This window comes from Aethalodelphis obliquidens, unplaced genomic scaffold (assembly GCF_003676395.1).
Source record: "Aethalodelphis obliquidens isolate GAN/ISIS:26980383/991018 unplaced genomic scaffold, ASM367639v1 scaffold53, whole genome shotgun sequence".
Classification (NCBI taxonomy): Eukaryota; Metazoa; Chordata; class Mammalia; order Artiodactyla; family Delphinidae; genus Aethalodelphis; species Aethalodelphis obliquidens.
The window spans coordinates 6692491-6717114 of NW_020837997.1; the positions used below are offsets into that span (position 1 = coordinate 6692491).

The window sequence follows — 24624 nt, forward strand, 5'->3', positions numbered from 1 at the left end:
TCAGGCGTCCCACCCCGCCAGAGCTCTGGGCCGCGGGATGACCTTGAGCGCGCCCGCCCGCCCGCACCACTCGCCCCGCGCTCGGGGCTTTCAGCAGCCACAGAGCTGGTCAGCTCCCGAGCGCCCGGCCACGCCCGGCCACGCCCTTACTAACCACGCCCCTGCCCCGCCCATCTAAGCCCCGCCCCAGGGGCCCCAGGGGCCCTGCCTCTTCCGAGCCCTCGGATTTCCACTGGCAGCCCGGGCGTATCCCGGGGGCGGGGCTGGCCAATTCTAGACCCACCCCAGCTCCACCCCCGCCCCCGCCGCGCGACTCTGCTCCCCGCGCTGCCGAGCGTCCTTTGTCTGGTCCTGGCGCCGGGGCCTCCTTCTTCCGCTCTTTCTGTCTCTCGGGTCTCTGTGTGTGTGTCTCTGTACACTGTGTCTCTTCCTGGATCTCTTTTTCGAGTAGTAACGAGCACAGTGGGTGGGGGGATGCTCAGCACTCCCTCCACGCCTGGGCCTCTCCCATACTAGACCCTGGGACCCACCCACCTGGCTCTGAGAAAGGCCTGAGAGAGACCACCCTTTTCTGCTGTGTGACCTCAAGGCAGCTCCTTCCCCTCTCTGTGCCTCACGCTGCTCACCCTGATCTAGGAACGTGAGCGAGGCCTTCTGAGGACCCTCAGCACCCCCACAGCAGTCCAGCATACATTGCTCCGATCTGTGCCCTCATTTGAGAAAGGGAAGCTGATGCACAAAGGGGAGAGGGTGTGGTCAGAGGTCACACAAGGGCCTTGAAGCCCTTGGAGTCCTGGTCACTCCAATGGAGAGTACTCAGGCAGAGACCCATCATGGGGACAGGCTGGGAGGAAGTGAGGGGATGAGTTGAGACAGTGAGGGCCCTCCCTGCATGGAGGGAGAAGGGCCCAGAAGTAGGAGGCTCACTTAGCACCACGTGGTGGCCCAGCCTTACCATGCATAGCCACTCAATGCCCTATTGTTGCCAGTACCCAGGCATCTGTCACTGTGACTAGGGCCAGGGGGCACAGCTGGGGGCCAAGGGGGTCTGACACAGCAAGTAACCTCAGGTGTGTTCATTGCAAAATCCATATGTCAGATGTTTGTATAATAGTGCAAAAGAGTTGGAGAAAGGGTGAGAGAGAGAGGGAGGGGGAGAAAGAGAAGCGTTCAGAGGGGAGAGATGGACAGAGAAGAGAGATGGGGACAGAGCAGAAGAGAGAGAAACTGAGGGGAAAAGAGGGAAAGAGAAACAGAAAGAGGGAGAGACCCAGAGGAAGAGCTGGAGAGAGTGGGAGGGGAGGTTCCCTTGCTCCATCTTTGATCTGCCTTCCTCCCCTCTGACTTCACCTCTCTACCCCTGTTCTGGGACAGCCCTCGAAGGTCCCTGTGATCCCTGTGTCATCCCAGGCCACGCATTTACTGTGGGCTGAGGCAGGGCGGGTGTGGCCTCCACCAATCCGATCCCCATTAGCAGCTCAGCCGGCTCAGCCTCGGAGGAAATGCGACACTGATCCCTCTAAGCTCTGGCACAGATGGGAGGGAGATGGGGTGGTGGTGAGATTAGTGGGCTGGGCCTCAAGATCCTGAGTGGGACCCCCCAGTCACCTCTTAACCCCACCCAAGTTGAGGACAGCATTTCCAGGGGTGGAGGACCAGTAACCCTGTATGTAGGCTCTAGGGTCATCAGATTAAGGGGTCAAACCCTAACACCATCGCTACTACTTCCCTCTGTCATCCTGGGCAAGTCACAGGTCCCATTTACCCTCAATTTCTCCATCTGAGAAATGGAGATGATCTCCAGCTTTCAGGGTGGTTGTGGAAAGGCAATGAAAACAGCACAGGCTCAGGGCCTGGCACATAGTAGGGCTTCCAAAGCTGGGATCTGATGTGTCCTGAAACAGTGGTTTATGTACTGCTGATTGCTTTGGGGGCTCCCATAATAGACATTATCAACAAATCACAGAATTCTAGCTCGCTGAGCCCAGACGGGAATTCAGACTCCATCTCCCCATACACGGGGGACCTCTGTGCCATATCTTTAGTAGTGGGACAGAGACCTAGAGAGGCAACATGAGCGTCGGAGGATATACAGGAGGGTGGAGCCAGCAGCTGGCATATGGTGGCACCTAGTAAATATTTGTTGAGTTGAATGAGCAGACTCGGCCAACAAAGTGGGTTTATTTTTGTTTGTTTGTTTATTCTTTTTGGTTTGTTTATTTTAAAATTTATTTATTTATTTATTTTTGACTGCGCTGGGTCTCCATTGCTGTGCGCGGGCTTTCTCTAGCTGCAGCGAGCAGGGGCTGCTCTTCGTTGCGGTGCGCGGGCTTCTCATTGCGGTGGCTTCTCTTGTTGCAGAGCACGGGCTCTAGGTGCACGGGCTTCAGTAGTGTGGCGCACGAGCTTCGTTGCTCCGCGGCATGAGGGATCTTCCTGGACCAGGGCTCGAACCCATGTCCCCTGCATTGGCAGGCGGATTCTTAACCACCGCGCCACCAGGGAAGCCCCCAAAGTGGGTTTAAATGTAGTGTTGCCTGGGGCTTGGCAAAGAGTGGGTGCTCAGCTTTGCTTTGCTTTGTGTTTTTTTTTTTTTTTAAATCGGCCTTTTCATTGAGAGTGGGCTCTAGAGTCTAAACCCTGAATTGGAATTCTTGGTCCACTTTTTACATGCTACCCAAACTTGTGCAAATCCCTCCTCCTTCAATGAGACTCAGTTTTCTCATCTGTTAAATAAGAATAGAGTCCCATAACATTCAATTTGGGGAGAATTGCCTGGAAATTTTCACATAAAGAATTTTGGCTGGCCCATAGTAGGCCCTCAATACATGGCTATGTTGTTCGTAAAGTATTAATGTTACAAGACCAGGATGCAGATGTGTGGAAGGTACATTACTGCTATATTTCAGGCGCCTGTGGCAGACATTGCTAATCAACCCAGTTTGTGTTCCTGGTGAGCCTGGATGCGGCTTCAGAATAATCCTCCAGGGAATTCCCCCCACCCCACCCCCGCCCGAAGGTCCAGAGGTTAGGATTCTGCACTCTCAGTGCTAAGGGCCTGCGTTCAATCCCTGGTCTGGGAACTAAGATCCCATAAGCCACATGGCGTGGCCAAAAATGGAAGAAAAAAAGAAGAAGAAGAAGAATCCTCCAGGCAGCTCCCCCAGACAGCCACTCCCAGCCAAATGGAGCTGCAGGGGAGTTGACCCTCTGTACTATCCTTTAAATAAGAATAAATGACAAGGAAACAGAAGCCCAAGGAAGAGCTAAGATTGTCGCTGAAGACATACAGCTATGTGGTGGCAGAGCTGCCCCCAGTGTATTGGCCAGTCATTAAAAACGGCTCTGAAGTCCAACATATCCAGGTTTGAAATCAATTTCCCCATTTATATCACCCAACGTCTCTGAGTTATTTCCCTGGTACCTGACACGGTAGGTGTCAATGGACCAGGATGATTATTCATAGCAGCATTATGAGGCAGGGCTTGTCTTGTGGACAAGACAAGCCCACTTCCACTTCTCATGACTGCCTGTGTCAGACATAGCTAACTGATCCCAGAATGCCTTCCAGCTGCACCCACAATTGGCTTTAGATGGGTCTCTGGTCACTATGCTGGTGATTTGGAGTTTTCAACAAAGTGGAGCAGAGGTCGTAGCATAAAGACTGTTAAGTAGCATACCTGAGGACACGCAGCTGGGAAGTGTTAGAGCCAGCACTAGTCTTGGTTGGCAGTGAAAGTTGGAAATACAGATGCCCAATCAGAAAAGCTCATGCGCAAATCCCTGTTTCACCATTTATGGGCGGCATGATCTTTGGTAATTTTTCAAACATCTCTGAACCTCACTTTCCTCATCTGTTGTCTTACTCAGCTCAGGCTGACTAAAATACCATAAACTGGGTAGCTTAAACAACAGACACGTATTTCTCATAGCTCTGGAGGCTGAGAAGTCCAAGATCAAGGTGTGGGCTGATTCGGCTCCTGGTGAGGGCCGGCTTCCTGGTTTGTAGACAGCTGTGTTATCACTGTCTTCATAGGGTGGAGAGAGAGAGATCATCTCTCTCCCGTCCCTTTTTATAAGGCTCCACCCTCATGACCTAATAACCTTCCAAAGGCCCCACCTCCAAATACCACTGCACTGGAGAGCAGGGTTTCAAGATATGAATTTGGAGGGGCACAAGCATTCAGTCCATAGCATCTCCTAAGCAGGGGTAATAAAACTCTCCTCCTTTCAGAGTGGTGAAAAAGAAAAGAAACATTCCCTGCAGAGGGCCTTGCACTGTGCCTGGCACATAGTATGCGCAATATTTGGGAACAATTATGGTATTGAATTTTGGGGCAGGGATGGCTGAGATGATGTGTACCTGCTGGCTCTTTCTAATTCTGTGGCCACAACAGCTATTGCTCATCAATCACAGTCATCTTTACTGCTGAAACTGAATATAGCTTTAAATCCTTCTTAATTCATCCGTCTAGGAAGACTCTACCAATCTATTTGGGTTTCTACGTAAGGGCAACCTATTCACCAACTGTGACATAGGAGAAGACCTAAGGAAATGCTAGCTACTTTCCCTTCCCATGCCCATGACAGACAATACCAATCAATCCCAGCCCTCTTTCGTTCTGAGCCCAGACATGGCTTTATAATTCTTCTCTACATGGCCCTTAAGATAGCCATTACTAATTGTTTTGAATTTTCAGCAAAGTGAACCAGAGGCCCCAGGAGGATAAGGAGCATATCCAAGGACACACAGCGAAGAGTTATCAGAGCTGGTACCTGCCTGGTTGACTGTCATAGAGAATGGTAGAGTGGTCTTCAGGTCTAGACAGGTCTGCATTTGCATTCCAGTGCCACCACTGATATGCTGTGTGACTTCAACAAGTTCCTTAACATCTTGGAGCCTCAAATTCCTTATTTGTCATAGCATAATAAACTTCTACCTGAGCCTCTGTGTGAATTAAATTTTAAAAAAGCGTATCTTCCTGAATATAGAGGTTAAAAATCCTAAACAAAGAACCATAAAAAAGTTGGCAAATCAAACAATGTATATAAACAAAACTGCAACATAACCAAGTTTAGTGTAGCTTAGGAAAGTTGACTTAATATTGGAAAATCAATTAATGTAATTTATTACATGAACATGTTAAAGCAGGCTTCTCCAGTGGTGCAGTGGTTAAGAATCCGCCTGTCAGTGCAAGGGACACAGGTTTGATCCCTGATCCGGGAAGATCCCACATGCTGCGGAGCAACTAAGCCCATGCACCGCAACTACTGAGCCTGCGCTCTAGAGTCCTCAAGCCACAAATACTGAGCCCGCATGCTGCAACTACTGAAGCCGCGTGCCTAGAGCCTGTGCTCCACAACAAGAGAAGCCACCACAATAAGAAGCCCGCGCACCGCAACCAAGAGTAGCCCCTGCTCGCCACAACTATAGAAAGCCGCACACAGCAACGAAGACCCAACGCAGCCATAAATTAATTAATTAATTAATTAATTTTAAAAAATAAAAATAAAAAGCCCTCTTCCTTATCTGTTAAAAAAATATTGAAGCAAAAAATCATCTCAATAGATGCAGAAAAAGATATTCAATAAAATTCAATATCCATTCCTTAAAAAAAATCTTGTTAAGATACTAGGAATAAAATTAAACATTCTTAACTTGATAAAGGCCATCTGCCAAAAAACCTATAGTAAAGATCATATTTAGCTGTGAAATGTTTAAAACATTTCCTTTAATGTCAAGAATAAAGAAGCCAATGTCACAATGTAGCCCCTGCCACAAGACAAGAAAAATAAATAACAGGTATAGATTGGAGATAAAGAAATAAAACTGTCATTATATTTGCAGGTGTTATTATGATATACATAAAAAACCCCAAATGGCTCAGTGGAAAACCTGTGGGGGTAAATTATGCATGAAGCAAAAGAAATATTAACACATTTGGGATAGGAATTACATTTGGTGGGAAGAGCAAAGTACATGGTCGGGTTTGGGATTATGAGGGCTTCAAAGCTAATAAAAATGTTGTAATTCTTATTCTGAATACAAAGTACTAATTTCATTATTCTAAAAATGCAGACTGGCTGTAGATAAACAGGCAAGCATACGTGCAAATGGGCATACATGGCATTAATATATGGACTTTTTCAGAATAAAACCACCTGTAAAGTATTTTGCCCAGTGCTCAAGAAGTGGAAGGGACTATAAGAATAATACCTTATCCCCTCTGTATGTTCAAGCCTGTGCAGACCTGATTGATCTGTCACCACCAAGCCCCTCCTCACTCCCACTGGTCCCTGGTGTGGGAACTGGGCCGTGAGTGGGTGCGGCCTGTTGTCTCCAGCAGATACTCGGGGCCATGGAGTCTCAGGTGGCGGGGGGCCCGGCTGGCCCGGCCCTGCCCAACGGGCCACTCCTTGGTACAAACGGAGCCAGTGATGACAGCAAGACCAACCTCATCGTCAACTACCTGCCCCAGAACATGACCCAGGATGAGTTCAAGAGTCTCTTCGGCAGCATTGGTGACATTGAGTCCTGCAAGTTGGTTCGGGACAAGATCACAGGTGTGGCTGCTGGCAGGTGGGGGGTGGGGATAGGGGACAGAGGTGGTAGCCTCAGGAGTACAGGTGTGGTGTAGAGACAGGTGTGACCCCAGGTGGGAGGTGATGGGAGCAGGTGGGACCCTGGGGGGGTCTGAGCTGTCCTCAGGATATGGTAGTACTCTGGGGGTAACAAATAAGGGTGGAATCTTGGTTCTCCTAACCTTGAGGGGGGTGGTCAGTCTCTCAGGCCGGGGTCTGGGAGGACACTGGCAGGTCCAGGGAGGTCATTGTCCTGGTCCTGCCTGCAGGGCAGAGCCTCGGCTACGGGTTTGTGAACTACTCTGACCCCAACGATGCAGACAAAGCCATCAACACCCTCAACGGCCTCAAACTGCAGACGAAGACCATCAAGGTCAGCGCCCTCGTTCCCCACTGCCACCCATCCCTGTGACTTCCCATCTTGGCTGTGCCCGTTTCCTCTTTATTACCGCCCACCTGGACTGACCCTTTCATGGCCACCCAGCCCCCCACGACCATACCCTCCCCGTACATCCATTCCCCCCACTGCTGCCCATCCTCCCCCCTGGCTCATCCCCTAAGGGGTTCAAATCAATCCCCAAAGGCTTTCTGGCTGGGGCCCCGCGGCCAATGGCTCTGCCTCTCTGAACCTCAGTTTCCTCTCTTGTCAATGGGGAGATGATCAGCCCCACATTCTCCGGCAACTCAAGGAGTCAGCCAGGCCCTGGAGGTACCCACCCCCTCAGCAGTAGGAGAGAGTGACCAGGGTCTGGTGGGCAGCCCTCTCCTTGCCTTTGTCATGGAAATGGGGGAGAGGTGGGGGCCCATCTGCCATCTGGAGCCTAACTAGGGTCTGGGAGGGTGGGATTAGGGGTGGGCCCTTCCCCCACCTTTGTACAATGCCCCTCGCCCCATGACCTCCCCTCTCAGCAGCTGCAGCTGGGACCCTGCAAGCCCAGGTTCCCGGGAGGCCGTGGGGGTTGCAGGGAATCACCATGGAAACCCCCTCTCTAGGTTTGCCTGTGGGTGTCTGGGCTCCGCCCCACAAATCTGCTCCTGAACCCTGGGGGAGGCTGGGCTGGGGAGGATGCCCATCTGGCCCCCCGTTCGCCATGGGAACAGAGGTGCCGGAATCTCTTCCTCTCCCTGGTGTGGAGGCTGACAAGGGCCTGATGGGTCCCTCCATGGCCAAGTAGACCCAGAAGCCCCCAGGTTGTGAGAGTGGACCCTAGTGATGAACTGTATGACCCAGAGGGCCACTGTGTGCGTGTGATGTGGTGCATATGTTGGGGGGGGGGGACCCTGAGCTATAAGACATGGTGTTTGTGGGACCCCGTGGCTATGGGACCCCCTAGCTATGTGAGTGGCTGTTATCATGTGGGTCTGGCTGCTATAGACGAGGGTGTGTCATCTTGTGTCTGTGAGACGTGGTGTTTATTTGACAGGTGCTTTGTGATGCACTGCAACTCCAGCTGTGACCTGGTGGGGCTGCGTGGGTGTGTCTGGCTGTGACAGGGTGTTTGTGTGTTACAGTGAAGTTGTGTGGGTGTGTCTACTTGTGCCCCATTCAGGATGGAACGTGTGTGACATTGAGGGCTTGTGTGGTGGTGTGACAGGTGTGTGGTTCTGCGACGCTTACTGCAATTATCCCAGACCCCCAGAGTCACCATGAATGTGGCGGTGGCCTTGTGTCACCCTCCTGCTGGTGTAGTCACCATAGCTGTGCAGTGAATACCAGAGCGTGGCCCTCTGTGTGGGTGTATGTGCATGCATGTGCATCTGCCTGGGTGGCTGTAGTGTGTGGTTGGTCCTGACTAGGTGTTCCAGCAGATTCTGCCCACAATAGTTCCAGCCATTCATCGTGTGCCAGGCCCCGTCCTAGTGAGGGGGTGTGGGAGGAGCCCATACCACGTGAGGGACCTGGGTCAGCCCATGTCATGAAAGGATGGGAAAGGCCCCTGAACACTTACTCTGTGCCTCAGATGACCCCTGACCCCAAAACCCACCCAGGAGCTGAGACTCCCCTCCCCTCTCCCCCAGCTCCAATCCATCAACAAGTCCTCACCCCTCAAAACTCACAGCCCCACGGGGTAGGGGAGAGTGGAAACCATCCAATACATGGCCATGAGTTTTAATTATTATTACAGAAATAATAGCAGCTGTGGTGCTTGTCTTTTTTCTGGAGGATCCCAGGTGTGCACAATTGCATCAGTTAGAATCCCCCTGCCCCCACCCCATGAACACCCTCACCCCCATCCGCCCTTGGCCTAATTTATTCATTTTGTTCGTTTTTTAATTAGCTATTTCTAATGAAGTAATATGCCCTCACAACTCACCACCCCAAACAAAAGCCAGACCCTTTACAATGACCCCCATCTACCCAGAGGTTAATTTAGAAGAAACAGAAAATAGACATCAGCAGAAATAAGGGGGAACGGAGCTTATCCCACCTCGCCTCCCCCACCAGCTCTAGGTCACCCTGCTAGCGTTTAGGGGTGGGCCCTCCAGACCATGTTTCCAGGACATTGATAAACACACAATGAGATGGGGTCACACAATACTCGCTGCTCTGTAAATGGACTTTTCTTTCCCCCACTTTACAATACTTACCACTGTTTCGGGGAAATAAATATACACGTCCACCATTTTTTAAACAGCTGCAGAGAGTTTCATTGTTGGGCTGGACCATAATTAATGACATGAATGGAAGGATCATACTAAAACGTGTCTACTTCACAGCTGAGAGAAGGGCTTTGACAGAGAGTAACAGGGATAAGGGTGGAGGACCAAATTCAGATGGGAAAGGACGGGAAGGATATTTCAACTGAGACCTGGAGAAGAAAAATAAGGAAGAGAGTTGCAAGCACAGCGGACAGCAAGTGCAAAGGCCCTGAGGGTGAAGCACACCTATTGTGTTTGGGGAATGTGGAAGAGGCCCATGTGCCTGGAATAGAGATGTGGAGGGGGACAGTGGGCAAAGATGAGGGTAGGGGGGTGATGGGGCAGGTCGTGAAGGGCCTGGTGGCCCTGAGAAGCACTTTAACTCAGGAAGGTGGGAGCCACGGAGGGTTCTAAACAGAGGAGGGATGTGACCTGGCTGAGATGCTCACAGGTGCCCCCTGGCTGCTGTGGGGGGAACAGCCTGTGTGGGGGCGAGGGTGGAGCAGGGAACCAGGGCAGAGACTGCTGCACTGGTCAGGGTGAGCAATGGTAGGGCAGTGGAAATGGGGAGAAGTGTGTGAATTCTATCCAGATAATGAGGAAGGTGGAGCTGACAGGATGGATGGTGGTTGGATGCGGGTGTGACAGACAGGCATTGAGGACAACCCGAGGCTCGGGACCTGAGCAGCCAGGACAGAACTGTCATTACTGAGTTAGGGCAAGTCAGGGGTGCTGAGTGTGATCCCCCATGAGGCCTCCTCGTGGGGTACCTGAAGGCAGGTGTCACGCAGGTGTGCAGCTCAGGGGCCAGGCGCATGCTGGGCTCGGACATTTGGGAGTCGTCGGGGTTGAGCTGGGCGCTAAAGATCTGAGGGGCCCACTGTAGTCGGGAAGAGAAGGGGCCAGCCAGCATCCCAGGTTCACTTTCCAAGGGAGTGGGACGTGTCAATGTTGATGGAATATCCAGCCTGAGAACATGAGCTAGAGATGTGAGGGTCCCTGAGGCCCCCAGGGAGACATGTGACCCCAAGGGCGCAGCTCCTTTGACCTCCTCGGATGACAGGTCCCTCTCACCGCTCTACGCGGGCAGGGCCACGCTGTCTTGGTCACAGCCACATCCCCTCCCCCAAGCCCTGGTTGACCCCACCCACCACCCATGGTGACTACTTGCGGTATTTGTTGAATAAACGGATGAGGGATTTCTGTTGCTCAGTGGCGGTTTGAATGTGGCCTCTCCCTCCCCATTTGAAATGGGTCTTGCCCTCACCCCTGTCCGCCTGACACCCTCCCCCAGGTGTCCTATGCCAGACCCAGCTCCGCCTCCATCCGGGATGCGAACCTGTACGTCAGCGGGCTCCCTAAGACCATGAGCCAGAAAGAGATGGAGCAGCTCTTCTCCCAGTACGGCCGCATCATCACTTCTCGCATCCTGGTGGACCAGGTCACAGGTCAGGCTGCCGGGGAGAGTGCACCTGGCGGGGGGGTGGGAGGGGGGGGTGGGAGGGTGGGGGGCACTGGGCTAAGGCACCCAGGTGGGACCAGAGTGGAGAAACCGGAAATAGCAGCGAGGAGGGGGGCGGGGTCACGCAGGAGGGGGCGGGTCCCCAGGAGGGGGCGGGACCCATGACGCCCTCGCGCCCCGGCAGGTGTCTCTCGGGGTGTGGGATTCATCCGCTTTGACAAGAGGATTGAGGCCGAGGAGGCTATCAAAGGACTGAACGGGCAGAAGCCGCTAGGTGCGGCCGAGCCCATCACGGTCAAGTTTGCCAACAACCCGAGTCAGAAGACCGGGCAGGCCCTGCTCACTCACCTCTACCAGTCCTCCGCCAGGCGCTACGCAGGCCCCCTGCACCATCAGACACAGCGCTTCCGGTGAGCCCCCTGCCGCTCCCTGCCCCCCAGACGTCCCAGACCCCCAGGGCCGGATGCCCTAGGCTTGCAGGTGCCCTCGCCGAACCCCATTCCTGCAGGGCGGAGAGAAACCAGGGCAAAAGGGGAAACGTGGGGGTCTGTCAGGTGCTGAGGCCAGACCCTTGTATACAGCAGGCGCTCAATGTGTGCAGGCCACTAAGGGTGGCATTATTGGCGTCAGTAGTTTTAGAATCACCTGACCAGGCCCAGCTCTGACTGCCAACCCACCCCCTCCCCCACCCCGCCAAGGGCACGTGGCTTCAGCTCCCTGCTGGCCAGGCACCCTTACTTTTTCTGCGTAGCGACCCCGTGAGGACAGAACTTGTCCTCATTTTACGGACGGGCACCCTGAGGCTCAGAGAGGCGTTGTCACTTGCCTGGCCCAGGCACTTTGGAGAAGAGACTTCCCTTCTCGGGACCCAAGCCCCGGACGGATTGGGGGGTGGGGGGCAGGCGAGCAGGGCTGGGCGGCCGGGAGGGGGAGGACGAGGACGCCAGTGCAGGCTGGGCAGCAGCAGGGCAGGCAAGAGGCGGTGCCCGAGTGACCACGGTTCCGTGCCAGGCGGTGTCCAGCCTGGCGGGGAGCAGGCAGGCGGGGGCAGGGCTGGCACTGCTGGATGGCTGGGTGGGGGCGGGGAGGGCAGGCTGGCTGCCCGGTGTCACAGCCGGGGGTGTGCCCAGAAGCCACCAGTGACCACCCCTTCTGCCTCCACAGGCTGGACAATTTGCTCAACATGGCCTACGGAGTCAAGAGGTAACAGTGCCCCCGCCCCACTGCCCCCAGCCCCTCGCCGTCCCTCCTTGGACCCTTTTGCCCTTATGGCCCCCATCCCCCACCTCATCCCCGAGGACCACCCCTGTCTGGGCATAGTGTGGCCATTAAGAGATCTGGGGGTCCTTGAGCCTACTAAATGCCTAGAAATTGCTACTACAGAATCTGGATCTGGGGGGCCTGTCTGTGGCCTCCTCCACCCCATTGAAAGGCAGGCAGTGTTGCCCGGGTCACAGCTGTGCCCCCACTGGCCACTGTTGATCATCTATGCTGAGGGTCACAGAATGCCCCCTTCTGCCTCATAGCTGGGGGTGGACCTTGAGGCCCCCCACCCACTCCATTGTCCACATCCCTGATCCTCTGAAGGTCCCCATGTTTATAGCATCAAGAGCTATTGAGCACATGCTGAGGGCCAGGAGCTTGGCTCTGAGCTGGGGACCCAGCGTGGCCTGGCCAGACTTGGCCCCTGGTGGAGCTGGAATGGTACTGAGCACGGTGCTTGGCATGGAGTGCAGGCTCACTCAGTTTAAAAGGCAGTGTCTCTTATGATTATGGTTACTGTTATTACTTATTTCAGTCCACTGGGGAAGGAGACAGATGAACGGTGATCTGGGCTGTGAAGGGGGCAGGAGACGGGGTGATAAGGATCCAGTGGAGACATCGCTCAGGAGACAGGGCCAGAGCAGAACTGGAGTTCCTGGCGGCAAGAGCGGCTTGTGCAAAGGCCAGGAGGAGGGAGTGAGCCCAGTGACCAAAGGAATGGCTCGGGAAGGCAGGGAGCCAATGCCCCTTCACTCATTCGTTCACTCCACAGACCCCACCCCCACCCCCCGAGGGCCTGCTGGTGCTGGGAGCCGTTCTGGGCCGGGACACCGAGGGAATAGAACCTTGCAGGGAAGATGGAGCTAAGGATAAATACATGATTTAAATAGAAAAGGGCCTGGGGACTTCCCGGGTGGTCCAATGGTTAGGGCTCTGAGCTTCCACTACAGGGGGCACAGGTTCGATCCCTGGTCAGGGAATTAAGATCCCACATGCCGCGTGGTGAGGCCAAAAAATACATACATACATACATACATACATAGGAAAAGGCCAGAGAGGGCCAGAGGGAGGAGGTGGCCACTATATGAGTCAAAGGAGGCCACCCCGGGGAAGTGACAGCTGAGCTGAGACCTGAATAACGAGAGGGGGCGCTTAAAGGCCTCGCTCGCACCCTGGTTCCAGCGCTGCCCTTCCGGGTGGGCCTCCACCTGGCAGGATGGCCAGTGGGGCAAAAGGGGCAGCATCGCCAAGGGCGGGATCAGGGTGGTGCCCGAGTAGGGGTGAGGGCAGGAGTTGGGTGGGAAGAGGCGTCAAGGGAAGGGTGGTGGCCAGTTGTGGGGAGGGGGTCAGTGTCAAGAGGGCTGAGGACCAGGTAGGGTCCAAGGTCAGGGAGTGTCGGGGTGGATAGGGGCTCAGGGCAAGATCGCAGGTGAGGACCTAACGTTTAGGGAGGGTCAGAGGTCAGGACAGGGCTCCAGGTAGGATGGAGATCGGGGGCTGGTGTATCAGAGTGGCTCAGAGTCTGGGGCTTAAGGCGGGGTCACAGATGGAGGTCACGGGGCCAAGGCAGGGGTCACATAGTCCCGAGGTCTCCGCATGGTCAGGGGTCATGACAGGGTCAGGGGGCATGCCGGGGGTAAGGGCAGAGCCCGCGTGACCCCCAAAGTAGTCCCCTGTCGCTCATCGCCAGGTTCTCACCCATCGCCATCGACGGCATGAGCGGCCTCGCGGGCGTGGGCCTGTCGGGGGGCGCGGCGGGCGCTGGCTGGTGCATCTTCGTGTACAACCTGTCTCCGGAGGCGGATGAGAGTGTGCTGTGGCAGCTGTTCGGGCCCTTCGGGGCAGTCACCAATGTCAAGGTCATCCGCGACTTTACCACCAACAAGTGCAAGGGCTTCGGCTTCGTCACCATGACCAACTATGACGAGGCGGCCATGGCCATCGCCAGCCTCAACGGCTACCGCCTGGGCGAGCGCGTGCTGCAGGTGTCCTTCAAGACCAGCAAACAGCACAAGGCCTGAGCCACCGCCGCCCTCCCCACCCTTCCCGGGCAGCAGAGACAGAGAGAGAGAGAGAGAAAGAGAGAGAGATTGAGAGAGAGAGAGAGACAGGGGCCCGAGAGAGACAGCGCAGGCAGACCACGGACGGCACGAGGGCCCCGTGTCCCTGCAGAAGCCACAGGGTGAGCACTCGGTGGGAGGGTCTGCAGGGAATGGGAGGGCTCCTGGGGGTCCCCCACCCCGTCCTCCTGCCCCTCCCCCCCAGGCTGGGCTGTTCACTCTCTCGTCTTGGTTTTGTTCATGGTGAAGGTTTTTGTTTCCTTTTTCGGCTAAAGTGAAAGCAGAGACGTGCCCCCAGCACACCCTCAACCGCCCTCCGTGGATGGCTTGGGGGAGGGGTGCTGGGGGTGCCCTCCCAGGCCCCCTTGCCCAGGCCTCCCCAACACCTAGGTGAGCCTGAGAGGGGGGAGCAGGTTTAAAAATCCCCAAAAAAGCGAAACTTGAGAGGGGTGTGGGCATCCCTGGCCCAGAGCCCCTTGGTGGAATGTGAGGGGCAGGGGGAGGGGCTGGAAACAGAAACACAATGAAAAAAAGGGGGGGTGGGAGGGGAAGAAAAACTCTATTTTTGTAAAAAGGGAAAAAAGACCTCGTGGAGAATTTTTACTGGGGATTCTTGAACTTGAAAAAAAAAAAAACACAAAAAAAGACAAAAAAAAAAAAAGAAAATATTTTGGCAGGTTATGTTTACCAACTGGGGCAGGGACACAGGGAGCAGGGCTTAGGAGCTGAGGGTCCATGGGGCCACACAGAGAAACACAGCCACGCGAAGACACACAGGGACACACACACACACACCCCACAGGGATACACAGCAGCACAGACGGACCCAGAGACACGCCTCAGGAACTCCCTGGCCCAATTCAGACACGTAGACAAACACACGTATAAACAACAGAAGACTGAAGTATGGGGCTGTGTAAATGTGGCCATGGTGGACGTGGGCAGATGCGGCCACGGGCAGATGTGGACACTGGTGAATGTGGCCGGGGACAAATGTGGACACGTGCACACGTGGACATGGGAACATTTCCACACGTGCCTGTGGCCACATGGAAGTGGAGACAGTTACATTTGGACACACAAATCTAGACACCCAGTCATGGAGAAACATAGTCACAATACCCAGAGACACACAGACATGCCCACAGCATCCCTCAGGCCCAGGCGAGAGGTCACAGCCCAGACCCCAGCCCAGTCCATAGCCCACTTCCTCCAGCGAGGCTGGCCCACCCCTCCTCCTGGCACTCAGCCCCACTCGCCCCTGCCCCAGGTTCTCTGCAGAGCTCTCTCCTGGCTCCTCAATGGTCCCTGCCGCCCACGAACACAGGCGTGAACACACAGCGTCCATGCATCCAGACACACGATACCTCGTTGTCCTTTTGGCATCATGGTGGGCTGGAGGCAGCCCACCCAACGCTTGAGGCCAAAGGACCCCCATCCCTGGGGCTGAGCCTCCCTGGGCCGAGGCCCTGGCCCACGAGGCCGAGGGGGAGGCCAGGCCCTGAGCCTCTCCACTCCAGAGCCTCCTCAGCAGCAAGTGCCCCGACACTCCCCTCCAGGCCCAGGGTGGATGGGCCCAGGGGCCCAGCCCCGCATTCCCTTTCCGTCCACTTGTCACCCCCTTTCAGTTTGTTGGGTTTTTCCGTCTTTCCAGATCAGTGAGGGCAGTGGACGCAGCCCCTATCCCGAGCCCCGGCCTTGGCTTCTGTCTGGACTTTCCATCCCCCTAGTTTTCACTCTTTGTAAAAAACAAACAAACAAAAATCCAATAGAAGCCAAAAGCCGGAGCCCCCTGGGAGCCCTTGAAGCCCCCAACCCCCGCAGAGGGCCCAGTCAGAACTGAGAATGGCAAACCCCGATTTTAGCCTCAGTGCCCTTTCTGTGGTGTCCCTGCATTTGGTGTCTGGCCATGGCCCCATCTGACTGCCCAGCTCTCTCTCCCCCACCCCTCCCGGTGTTGTTATTAAACGTCTGTGGAGCTTCTGCTGCAAGGAACAAAAAGAAAAAAAAAAAAATCAAAAAAGCGACAAAAAAACACAAACAGAAGAGAAAAAAGCGACAAAAAAAAGGAAGAGAAAACAAAACAAAACAAAACCACACACACAGAAGAGATTTAAAAAAAAAAAAAAGGAAAAAAAAAAAAACAAAACAGACATAAACTGGCACCAGTTAACTTTCTTGTACTTTTTTGCCGAATTGAGCTTCTTGTAGTTTTAACTTATTGCTATGTTAACTATTTATCCTCCTTGTTGCCCTGTAAGGACATTTGTGTATATTTCTGTTCCTTCATCCAGTTTGCAAGTTTAAAGGAACCACGATGTTCTCTTTGTTTCTTTAAGTTTTGCCGAGACGTGGTTATGCCTAATTTATTTATAAAAGGGGAAGTGGAATCATTAAAGTAATAATAATTATTAATAACAGTAATGGTAGCCGAGCGGCGCCCTGGGGGACCTGTGCTCTGCAGGGCGGTCCCCACGGCCAGCGACGTCCGGGGTCTTAATGGGATTATTTTTGCTCGTCTTGAGAATTTTTTCAGTCCTATTTAGCTGGTGAAACCCTAGCTTGTTCTTGATACACAAACCTATTTATTCTTGTGGTTTTTAAGTCCTCCCCAACCTCCCCGCTCCCCTCCAGCAGGGCAGGCCCCGCAGCGGGTCCATCCCTCTCCCTCTGTTTTCTTGGGGCTTTCTCCCCTCTGCACTCCGTGCGGTGACACGTGTCCACACGTGGGCAGCGTGGCGGAGGCATCTGTGAGCAATAAGGGCTGGGTTTGTCCCTCACCCTGGGGGGGGGCCGGGCTCTGGAGAGGGGGCACCTCCCCATACCCCCTCACAGAGGCCTGAGCCCCTGCCACCCCCAAGACTGGGAGGGGACTCCTTTTTCTAAAACACAGAACTCAGCCCAGCCAGCCAGGCCCCCTTCCTGGAGGCCAGCCCCTCACCCCAGGGGAGGGGGCCTGGGGTCTTCCACATCCCTGGGAGGCAGGGGCAGGGCCCATGGGGAAGGGGCTCAGCCCCTCCAGCCCTCCCTTCATCCTGTTATTTATTTGGATGGTTTCAAATCAAGACAGAGTCCATGTTGGAGGTGATAAAGAACTGTTTAAAAAAAAAAAAAAAAACAAAAAAAAAAAACCAAACCCAAAACCCAACAACAAGAACACTTTGCGTTGAGTTTAGACACTATTTATTACCGGGATTACAGGCCTGGCCGCGGTAACAGACTTTTACATGGAATTGTTTAATTATTTGTACTTTTCATGCCAGAAAATAAAAGTTCAGAATCTTATGGCCTCAGATATGTGTACAACGGCGTGCGGGGAGTGTTGGAACACGTGTCAACAGCCCCGCTGTGTGGCTGAGTGCAAGCTGCTGTCCCTCTCTGGGCCTGAATCTCATCTGGAGCCTCTCGGCCTTCCCACAGCACTCTTGTGATTAGCAGGTGGGAGACAAGTCCAGGTGGAAACCCAGACAGAAGTGGCCCAGGGGCCGTCTGTCCAGTGGCGCCAGGCTGTGCTGTCCACGGGGCATCTCAGGTGAGACCCCCAACTGTGGTGCCAGCCTGATGGGGAAGGAGGCCCGCACAGAATCTGCAGAGCTGCTTCCCCTTGCACTTAGCCCTCTCGCACCCCTGGCTGATTCCACACCCGAGCAAAGACAGACAGATGAGTTGGGGAGATCACGTTTATTGTTTGGAGGTCACAGGTCAAGTCACTCTTCCGCGCCAGGAGGGGAGGCAGATGCCCTGGGTGGGGGACAGGGTTGGGTGGGGGGGGGCACCAGGGCGGGGGTCCAGGGAGGGCAGCCTCCTTTATTCCACCTGTAGAGGCACCTGGGGCCGGGACCGTGGCTCTGCCCCGCCTGCCCCCAGAGCAGGGCATGGAGCCCCACCCAGTTCCTGCCCGCTGGGGAGGGCAAGGAGACCCAGAGGGGCAAGCCTTAGTCTACAGACTGAGGGGCAGGCGGGCAGCACCGCTGGGGGCTGGTTCCACGTCTTGAGGTTCTGGGGCCGCAGAGAAACCAAATGAGACACAGATGGAGATGGGTGGGGGGAGCATCAATGCGACCTAGACCACCCCCTGCATCCCCCAGCCGAGGCGGTAGGGGTCTCACCTCCCCACCCACCTCTGGGCCGGGCCGGGTGGGGCAGGGCAGGGCTAGAGCTCATCGTGGTTGCCTGAGGCAGGCGGTTCCGGTGGTGGTTCTGGGCAGGCGGCCGGTGTCATCAGCTCCATGAGGTACTCGCAGCGGCTGGGCTCCGTGGTGCTAGTCACCACTGTCTCCTTCCCACACAGCAGGCGCACCTGGGGCGGGTGGCAGGCAGGCGGGGCTCAGGCAGGCTCGGTGGGCCTGGGTCCCCCGTACCGGCCCAACCCACCGGGCACTCACAGTAGTGGAGCGGTTGGGACCCTGCCAGCAGCCTGTGCCCTGCTCATACTTCATGGCGCTGAACTTGTCGTGGTCGGGGCCAGCCCACGAGCCCCAGGTGCTGCGGGAGAGTGGGGTGCTGAGCGGGGCTGGCCGGGCGGCCGGGGGGACCAGGGGCTGAGAGGGGGGCCCAGCCTGAGCCCACTCACCCGAGGCTGGTGGGGGAGCCACCGAGTTTGGGTTTCTGCGAGACGAGCTTGAAGGGGCAGAGCCGGTAGACGTACCTATCACGGGATGGGGTGCGTGGGTAGGGGAGACCTGGGCCCCAACCTACATGACATCCCCCCCCTGCAAGGGGCACACAAGTACCTCAAACTCCAGTGACTGCTCCTAAGCCCCGCTCCTCACTCACCCCATCCTTGCTCAGGCCCAGGACCTCCCAGCCCACCCACCCCGCCTGTCCGTGGGGGACGCACTCATTGGTGGTGAGCTCGTAGCACTGGCTGTACAGGTAGGCAAACTCGCCGTTGGGACCAAAATCAAAGGAAATCTCCTGCTCCAGGTTCCTAAAAGGGGAGGCCGGGAGCTTAAGCGGCAGCTGGGGCCGCCGCAGGCCGACTCAGGACAGCACAGGAAGGCCCGCTCCGGTGGCAGAGGGCCTCTTGGGGGCTGGGCTCTGCTCCCCATCACCTGGGGACCCTCCCTGCAGGAGCCACTGCCACCTTGCCCGAGGTCGCCCGGGCGACTCCCCATCACCACCTCCCCTGGGGAGCCCAGCAGCAGGCAGCTGTGGGGCCGGTGCAGACGGCACCGTGGCCACACAGCCACCCATACCTGATGGACTCCTCCACGTCCTTCAGGGACCGCTCGGCCTCTTCAAACTTGTTGCGGGCCTCCTGGGCAGCTGGTGGGGGTAGGGAAGGAGGTCAGAGGTGCCCCGACTCCCAGCCGGGAAGAGAGGGAAGGGGATGCCGCAGCCACGCCGGCTTCCCCCAGCCCCCGGGCCTGCTCTGGACAAGGACTGGGCCCACGAAGATTCTGTGGGCCTCGCCAGCCCCAGGGCAGACCCCACCCCACTGCCTGGGCTCTCAGCTCCCGCAGGAGCAGGGCCAGGGCTCCCGGGGCCCAGCCAGCTCCTCACCTGCCAGAGGTGAAACAAACAAGCAACAGCCCATGAGGAGGCAGGAGGGCCCCTGGGGCCGGTGGAGGCGGTGCTAGCCCTCCCCAGGCCCCAGAAGCCCCCTCCAGGCCACCCGAAGTCCCCTGGGCTTGCTCGGGGCCAGCCTCAGCCCGCCTCTGGGAGCAGGTAAGGCCTCTTTCTTGGGCCCCTGCAGGTGCAGGCGATGAGGAGGCACTCACCCCTCCCAGGCTCCACCCTCACCATTGATGAAGGCCTGTGTCTGCTCATCGTAGGGCGGCATTTTGTCCTCCTCTGTGGGGCTGGCTGTCTGGGGGGGCACGACTGGGGGTGGGGTCTCCTGGGGGGTGGGGGGGACAGAGTCAGCGAGTGACCCCACCCTGCCCCCATCACCCGCCTCTCCCCTGAACACACACCTTGGGCTGCTCCCCTGGCACCTGGGAATCCTCCTCCTCCCCCTCCTCCCCGCCCTCCTCCTCCTCCGTCTCCTCTTCTTCCTCGTCCTCCTCCTCTGTGGGCTGTGAGGGCACCGGGGGCTGCTCCTCCCTGGGCTCCGTCAAGGCGGGTGCAGGAGGCGACGGCAGGTCGGTGGGCAGCACCTGGCAGACGTGTGGAGCAGTCAGTGCTGTGGACTCGGGACTCCACCTCCCACCCCCAGGGCTTGGGTCCAGGCCTCGCGTCTCTAGCCCGTCCCAGGAGCCTGGCAGGAGGGAGGGACAGTCAGCTGGGAGCGGGGAGGCCTCTGTGGAGGGGGTGGGGTAGCCCAGCTGGCCAGGGTGGCCCGGCGCCAGAAAATGGAGGCCGTTCCTTCGTGAGGCATCGAGGGGCGGGGCGGGGGGGGGGCAGGACCACATCCCTTTCCCTCCCCCCACTGACCTCGGACCGGTACTTGTCCCGGATGGCAGCCCAGATGCGGTCAGAGAAGGAAGCGGCATCTGTCTGCGTGTCTCCCCCGAGAAGGGTCTGTGTGCGTTATGTTGGGGTGGTGTCAGGAGCAGGACCTCCATGTGCCTCCCTGCACCCCAGGCACTCTCGGAGGGGGTGGGGGGCCCCTCAGGCCGTGGTGCCAGGCACAGCACGCCCTGACCTCCCGTGGCCAGGCCGGGGCCAGGCTGGGTGAGGCGCGGCAGCCAGAAGGGGGCAGCACAGGCCTGTGGGAAAGGAGCGGGGCCAGAGAGGTGTCGGGTGGGGACTGGAGAGACCAGGGAGGGAAACTGAGAGGCAGGGGCACCAGAGGTGCCCAGGCCCCCGGAGACAGAGGCAGAGGGGCAGGGGGGCGCAGTGGGGACCAGCAGGACAGCGACGGACGGGGGACCAAACCAGCAAAGACAAAGAGCTACAGGCCCAGCCGTGAGGAAGGTGAATCAGGTACGTGCACTTGGCGGGGTAGGCGAAGCAGGTGGGGCACGCGTGTGCGGAACCTGGCTCCGTCCCGATCAGACACCCTGGGAACCTGTGCGACCCCACCAGGTCCCAAAGGGCAGGGAGAAGCGGCCCTGGGTGGCGGCCCTGGCCTGGCCGCGTCGGCCACGGTGGGCACCCCAGCAGCCCTGGCCTGGGGCCAGCTGGGAACCATCCACGGGAGGAGCCCACGGCCAGCCTGTCTTGGGCCCCCTGGCCCTGAGGTCCCCCTGGGGCAATCCCCTCCAGGAGTCCCAAGTGAAGGGGCCGGTTGGGTACCTGGGCTTCCCCTTCTGATAATGCCCCGTCCCCATCTGTGTCCAGCTCCGGGTGGGTCTGCAGCTCAGCCACAGAGACCCTGCAGGGGCACAGGCAGAAGCCAATGGAGGGGTGAGCCCACTGGCTGCTGGCCAGCTGCCTGCCTCCCCCTGCCAGGCCCCCCCCGCCCCGAGAACTTGCTTCAGAACCTTGGGGCAGGGAGGGGAGAGCAGCAGGAAGCTGAGAAAAGATGAAGTCTGGGGTTCGGACCCCTCTGGTCCCCACCCCCCAGGAGAAGCAGCCACCCAGTCCCCACCCTCCTACCCTCTCCTGAGGCTCCACAACCCTGAGGGGCTCAAGGGAGGGAAGGACACAGGGGTGGGAGGAGGAGATACCTGGACAACCCTGTGTCCCCCAAGACCCAGCTTCCACGTCCTTCCACCCTTAGAGCCCAGCACATCGAAACTGCCCTTGGCCTGGCGCCCTCCCCGCAGCCAAGCCCCAATACCCACGATGGCCCCAGCACCACATTCTGTCCCTCCACCCGCACCATCGCCAACCAGGGCGTGGACTGCCCCTGCCCATTCTGCCCCCTTGGTCCCTCCGAAGCCTCCCACCAGGGGGCTGCCCAGCCTCCTCGTTCCCGACAGCCCACCCTCCACCGAGCCCTTTGCCTGGGGTCAGCCAGCAAGTTCAGGGGCGCAGGGGGGATTCTGACTTTCACCAAAGTGTCCCAGGCCACAGAGTAGGCTTGTGAAAAGTAATGGGATCCCTAGTCCCCTCGGGGGCCCAGCTCCTTGAGGGGGTGGTTTCCCTCATCTCCTCCTCCGGGGTTGCTCTAAACCCATCTTATACATGAGCAAGCAGAGGCTCCTTTAGAGAGGGCTTGGGACCAGCTCGGGCCCTGGGGGTCCCAGGGCGAGGAGGTGGGCTCTGGCTGGTTTCTGAAGGCGGGGATGGGAGGAGGGAGCCCAGGGCAGGCAATGCCACACACTCACGCCCCGTCCATGTCATCGTCCAGCTCCTGGAAGGCACTGGTCGCCAGCTCCTGCTCTCGCTGGGCCTTGGAGGCGGCCAGCTGCTCTGTGGAGGGACCAGCCCATCATCCTCTGCACCGTCTACAGCTCCCGCCACCCCAAAATCTGCCCTCCCCAACGCCCCAGGGGGGCCCTCCACTGAGTGCTGGGGCCCTGAGTCAGGCCGCTATGGGGGTGGGAGCAAGGAGATGACAAGGGCTGGCCGGTGCAGGGGCAAGGGGGCCAAGGAGGCAGGAAGCGCCAGATTGGGGGGAGATCCTGAGGGCTCTGCAGATGGTCTGAACGATCGGTGGCTGTGAGAGGCAGGCGGGGGACCACGCACTAGGTTTGCCATGTCCGGGAGGCCCCCGCGGGAAGAGGCCAAGCAGGAAAAAGGTCAGGGGACAGAGACTGGGGTTGGGGGGCAGCCAGGCGAGGGAGATGTCCTGGGGGCCCAGGAGAGAGGGGAGAGGCCACCTGCACGGAAAAAGGGAACTGGGAGTGGCCAGTGGACACAGGGCCTTAGCCCCATATCTGCTCTGATGGTCCCTCCTCTGCCTGTCTGTCTCATCACTAGCCGGCTCAGGTGGGGTTCCGGAAAGCAGCCACAGGGGCAGCTCCATTAGGAAGCTCAGCCCTCTGCAGCAGGACAAGCGGCCTGTGTCCCAGGAGACCCCACGAGACCCCAGCAGGCTCAGCCGACACCGTCCTCACAGACGAGGGCCTGAGGCTCAGGTGGATGAAGGGACCCGCCCATGGTCACCCAGTTGGCGAGGGGCAGAGCCGGGGGCCCAAGCCGGGCCGTCTGCCTCCAGAGCCCGTGCTCATCCCCACCACCCTCTGCGAATCTGGGTCAAACCCTGGCATGTTACTACCCCTGAACCTGAGTCGGCAACTCCATGCTGAGAACTCGGGCTAAGGGAAACGGGGCACGAGTACGCCCAGCCTTGTGTAAAAGGACGCTCGCTGTGGTGCAAAACAGTGGAAACAGAAGCAAAGAGAAGACAAGAGTGAATTCACTTTCTTTTCTTTTTTTTTTTTGGCCACTCTGCGGCATGTGGGATCTTAGTTCCCCAACCAGGGATCGAACCCACGACCCCCTACAGTGGAAGCGCAGTTTTAACCACTGGACCACCAGGGAAGTCCCTGAATTCACTTTCTAACACATGGCCCAGCAAGAAAACACCAGGAACCTGGCACCAAAGATGAATGATAAGAAAACACCGGCAACTTCGGTCACAAAGGGCCAACACCCTAATACACAACAGGCGTTTACAAATGATGAAAACCAGCACTGCGAACCTGATAGAAAAAAACGGCACCTGGATTAAATAAATCCTGCCAGGGTCATACACCGGAATAGACACAACTGTTAAAAGGAAGTAGGGTCCAGACACAAGGCTACAGTGTGGATGACCCGTGACAACACGATGTTCGGGAAAAGAAGTCGGTCACAAAGGCCACACACTGCCTGGTTTTGTTGATATGAAACGTCCAGAACTGGCAAACCCATAGAAACAGAGAGCAGATGAGTAGTTGCCAGGGGCTGGGGAGGGACTGCTTGATGGACATGGAAGTCCCCTTTTGGGGAGACGGGAATGCTCTGGAACTAGATAGCGGAGATGGGTGCACGTGGTGCATGTACTTGATGCCACTGAACTGTACTCTTCAAATTGGTTGAAATGGTAAATTATACATTTTGTGGATTTTACCACAATAAAAAAAAAAGTGAAGGGTCTGAGTAAAAAAAAAAGGAAATGAGGTACACATAGACATAGCACAACACCCATACACCATGTAGACCAGTGCTGTCCAACAGAACTTTCTACAAAGATGGACATGGTCTACATCTGCTGGCCAAAATGACAGCCACCAGCTACACGTGGCCACTGGGCACTTGAAGTGTGGCTTTGGGGTCGACACCCAGAGTTACTACCCTCTGAAGAATTGCATCTCTGCCTGGGATGGACAAGAAAGGTCTGGAAAGGGCTTCCCTGGTGGCACACTGGTTGAGAGTCCGCCTGCCGATGCAGGGGACACGGGTTCGTGCCCTGGTCCGGGAGGATCCCACATGCCGTGGAGCGGCTGGGCCCGTGAGCCATGGCCGCTGAGCCTGTGCATCTGGAGCCTGTGCTCCGCAACGGGAGAGGCCACAACAGTGAAAGGCTCTCATACCACAAAAAAAAAAAAAAAAAAAAAAGGTCTGGAAGGTTTCACGCCTCCTGGTAGAGATTAACCTGGAGGAAAACTCTCCCTTTCTACTTTACTACTTTCAGGATTGTTACCCCCAAAAATCTTTTTAACAGAGAATATGGAAGTCAGATGGGATATTTTAAATCACATGGAAACTAGGAAGAAATAAGAGCAGGGAACTCCCAGCCTTCTTTCAAGGCCCCAGTCACATCCCACGTCTCACACACACACTCACACACCCCACCTC

The 24624-nt window shown here is 56.8% G+C and overlaps 2 protein-coding genes and 1 pseudogene across 8 annotated transcripts in view; 2 read left to right on the forward strand and 1 right to left on the reverse strand.

Annotated features, from left to right (window-relative positions):
- The first annotated feature begins 6350 nt into the window (after window positions 1-6350).
- ELAVL3 (ELAV like RNA binding protein 3) lies at window positions 6351-14534 on the forward strand. 2 transcript variants are annotated; one of them, XM_027085100.1, is made up of 6 exons: window positions 6351-6564; window positions 6852-6955; window positions 10517-10670; window positions 10869-11094; window positions 11849-11887; window positions 13617-14534. In XM_027085100.1, exons 1-6 carry the CDS (start codon window positions 6360-6362, stop codon window positions 13966-13968), a joined length of 1080 nt encoding a protein of 359 aa, XP_026940901.1. In that variant the 5' UTR covers window positions 6351-6359; the 3' UTR covers window positions 13969-14534. The 2 variants fall into 2 exon arrangements, with proteins under 2 accessions (XP_026940901.1, XP_026940902.1); XM_027085101.1 differs by having other exon boundaries at window positions 13638-14534.
- A 56-nt stretch (window positions 14535-14590) lies between these two features.
- On the forward strand, window positions 14591-17103 carry LOC113608581 (keratinocyte proline-rich protein-like; annotated as a pseudogene).
- A 206-nt stretch (window positions 17104-17309) lies between these two features.
- PRKCSH (PRKCSH beta subunit of glucosidase II) overlaps window positions 17310-24624 on the reverse strand; it is a 14557-nt gene continuing 7242 nt past the window's right edge. The window contains exons 8-18 of one of the 6 annotated variants that reach the window (XM_027085069.1): window positions 22167-22251; window positions 21190-21268; window positions 20386-20472; window positions 19926-20108; window positions 19753-19849; window positions 19206-19275; window positions 18848-18937; window positions 18581-18655; window positions 18393-18492; window positions 18129-18307; window positions 17310-17748 (exon numbers count right to left, since the gene is read on the reverse strand). In XM_027085069.1, coding sequence (XP_026940870.1) covers window positions 18161-18307; window positions 18393-18492; window positions 18581-18655; window positions 18848-18937; window positions 19206-19275; window positions 19753-19849; window positions 19926-20108; window positions 20386-20472; window positions 21190-21268; window positions 22167-22251 — 1013 coding nt within the window. In that variant the 3' untranslated portion in view covers window positions 17310-17748; window positions 18129-18160. Of the gene's footprint in view, window positions 18308-18392; window positions 18493-18580; window positions 18656-18847; window positions 18938-19205; window positions 19276-19752; window positions 19850-19925; window positions 20109-20385; window positions 20473-21189; window positions 21269-22166; window positions 22252-24624 lie in introns of all 6 variants that reach the window. The other 5 variants (XM_027085067.1, XM_027085068.1, XM_027085070.1 and 2 more) reach the window with 5 other exon arrangements.

Excerpts from the sequence above, each read along its gene's own strand:
- ELAVL3 (XM_027085100.1), top strand. The coding sequence starts at position 6,360 with ATGGAGTCTCAGGTGGCGGGGGGCCCGGCTGGCCCGGCCCTGCCCAAC. Across the intron at positions 6,565-6,851 it reads GGTTCGGGACAAGATCACAG|GGCAGAGCCTCGGCTACGGG; the intron begins GTGTGGCTGCTG and ends TCCTGCCTGCAG. Across the intron at positions 11,888-13,616 it reads ATGGCCTACGGAGTCAAGAG|TCCCCTGTCGCTCATCGCCA; the intron begins GTAACAGTGCCC and ends CCCCCAAAGTAG.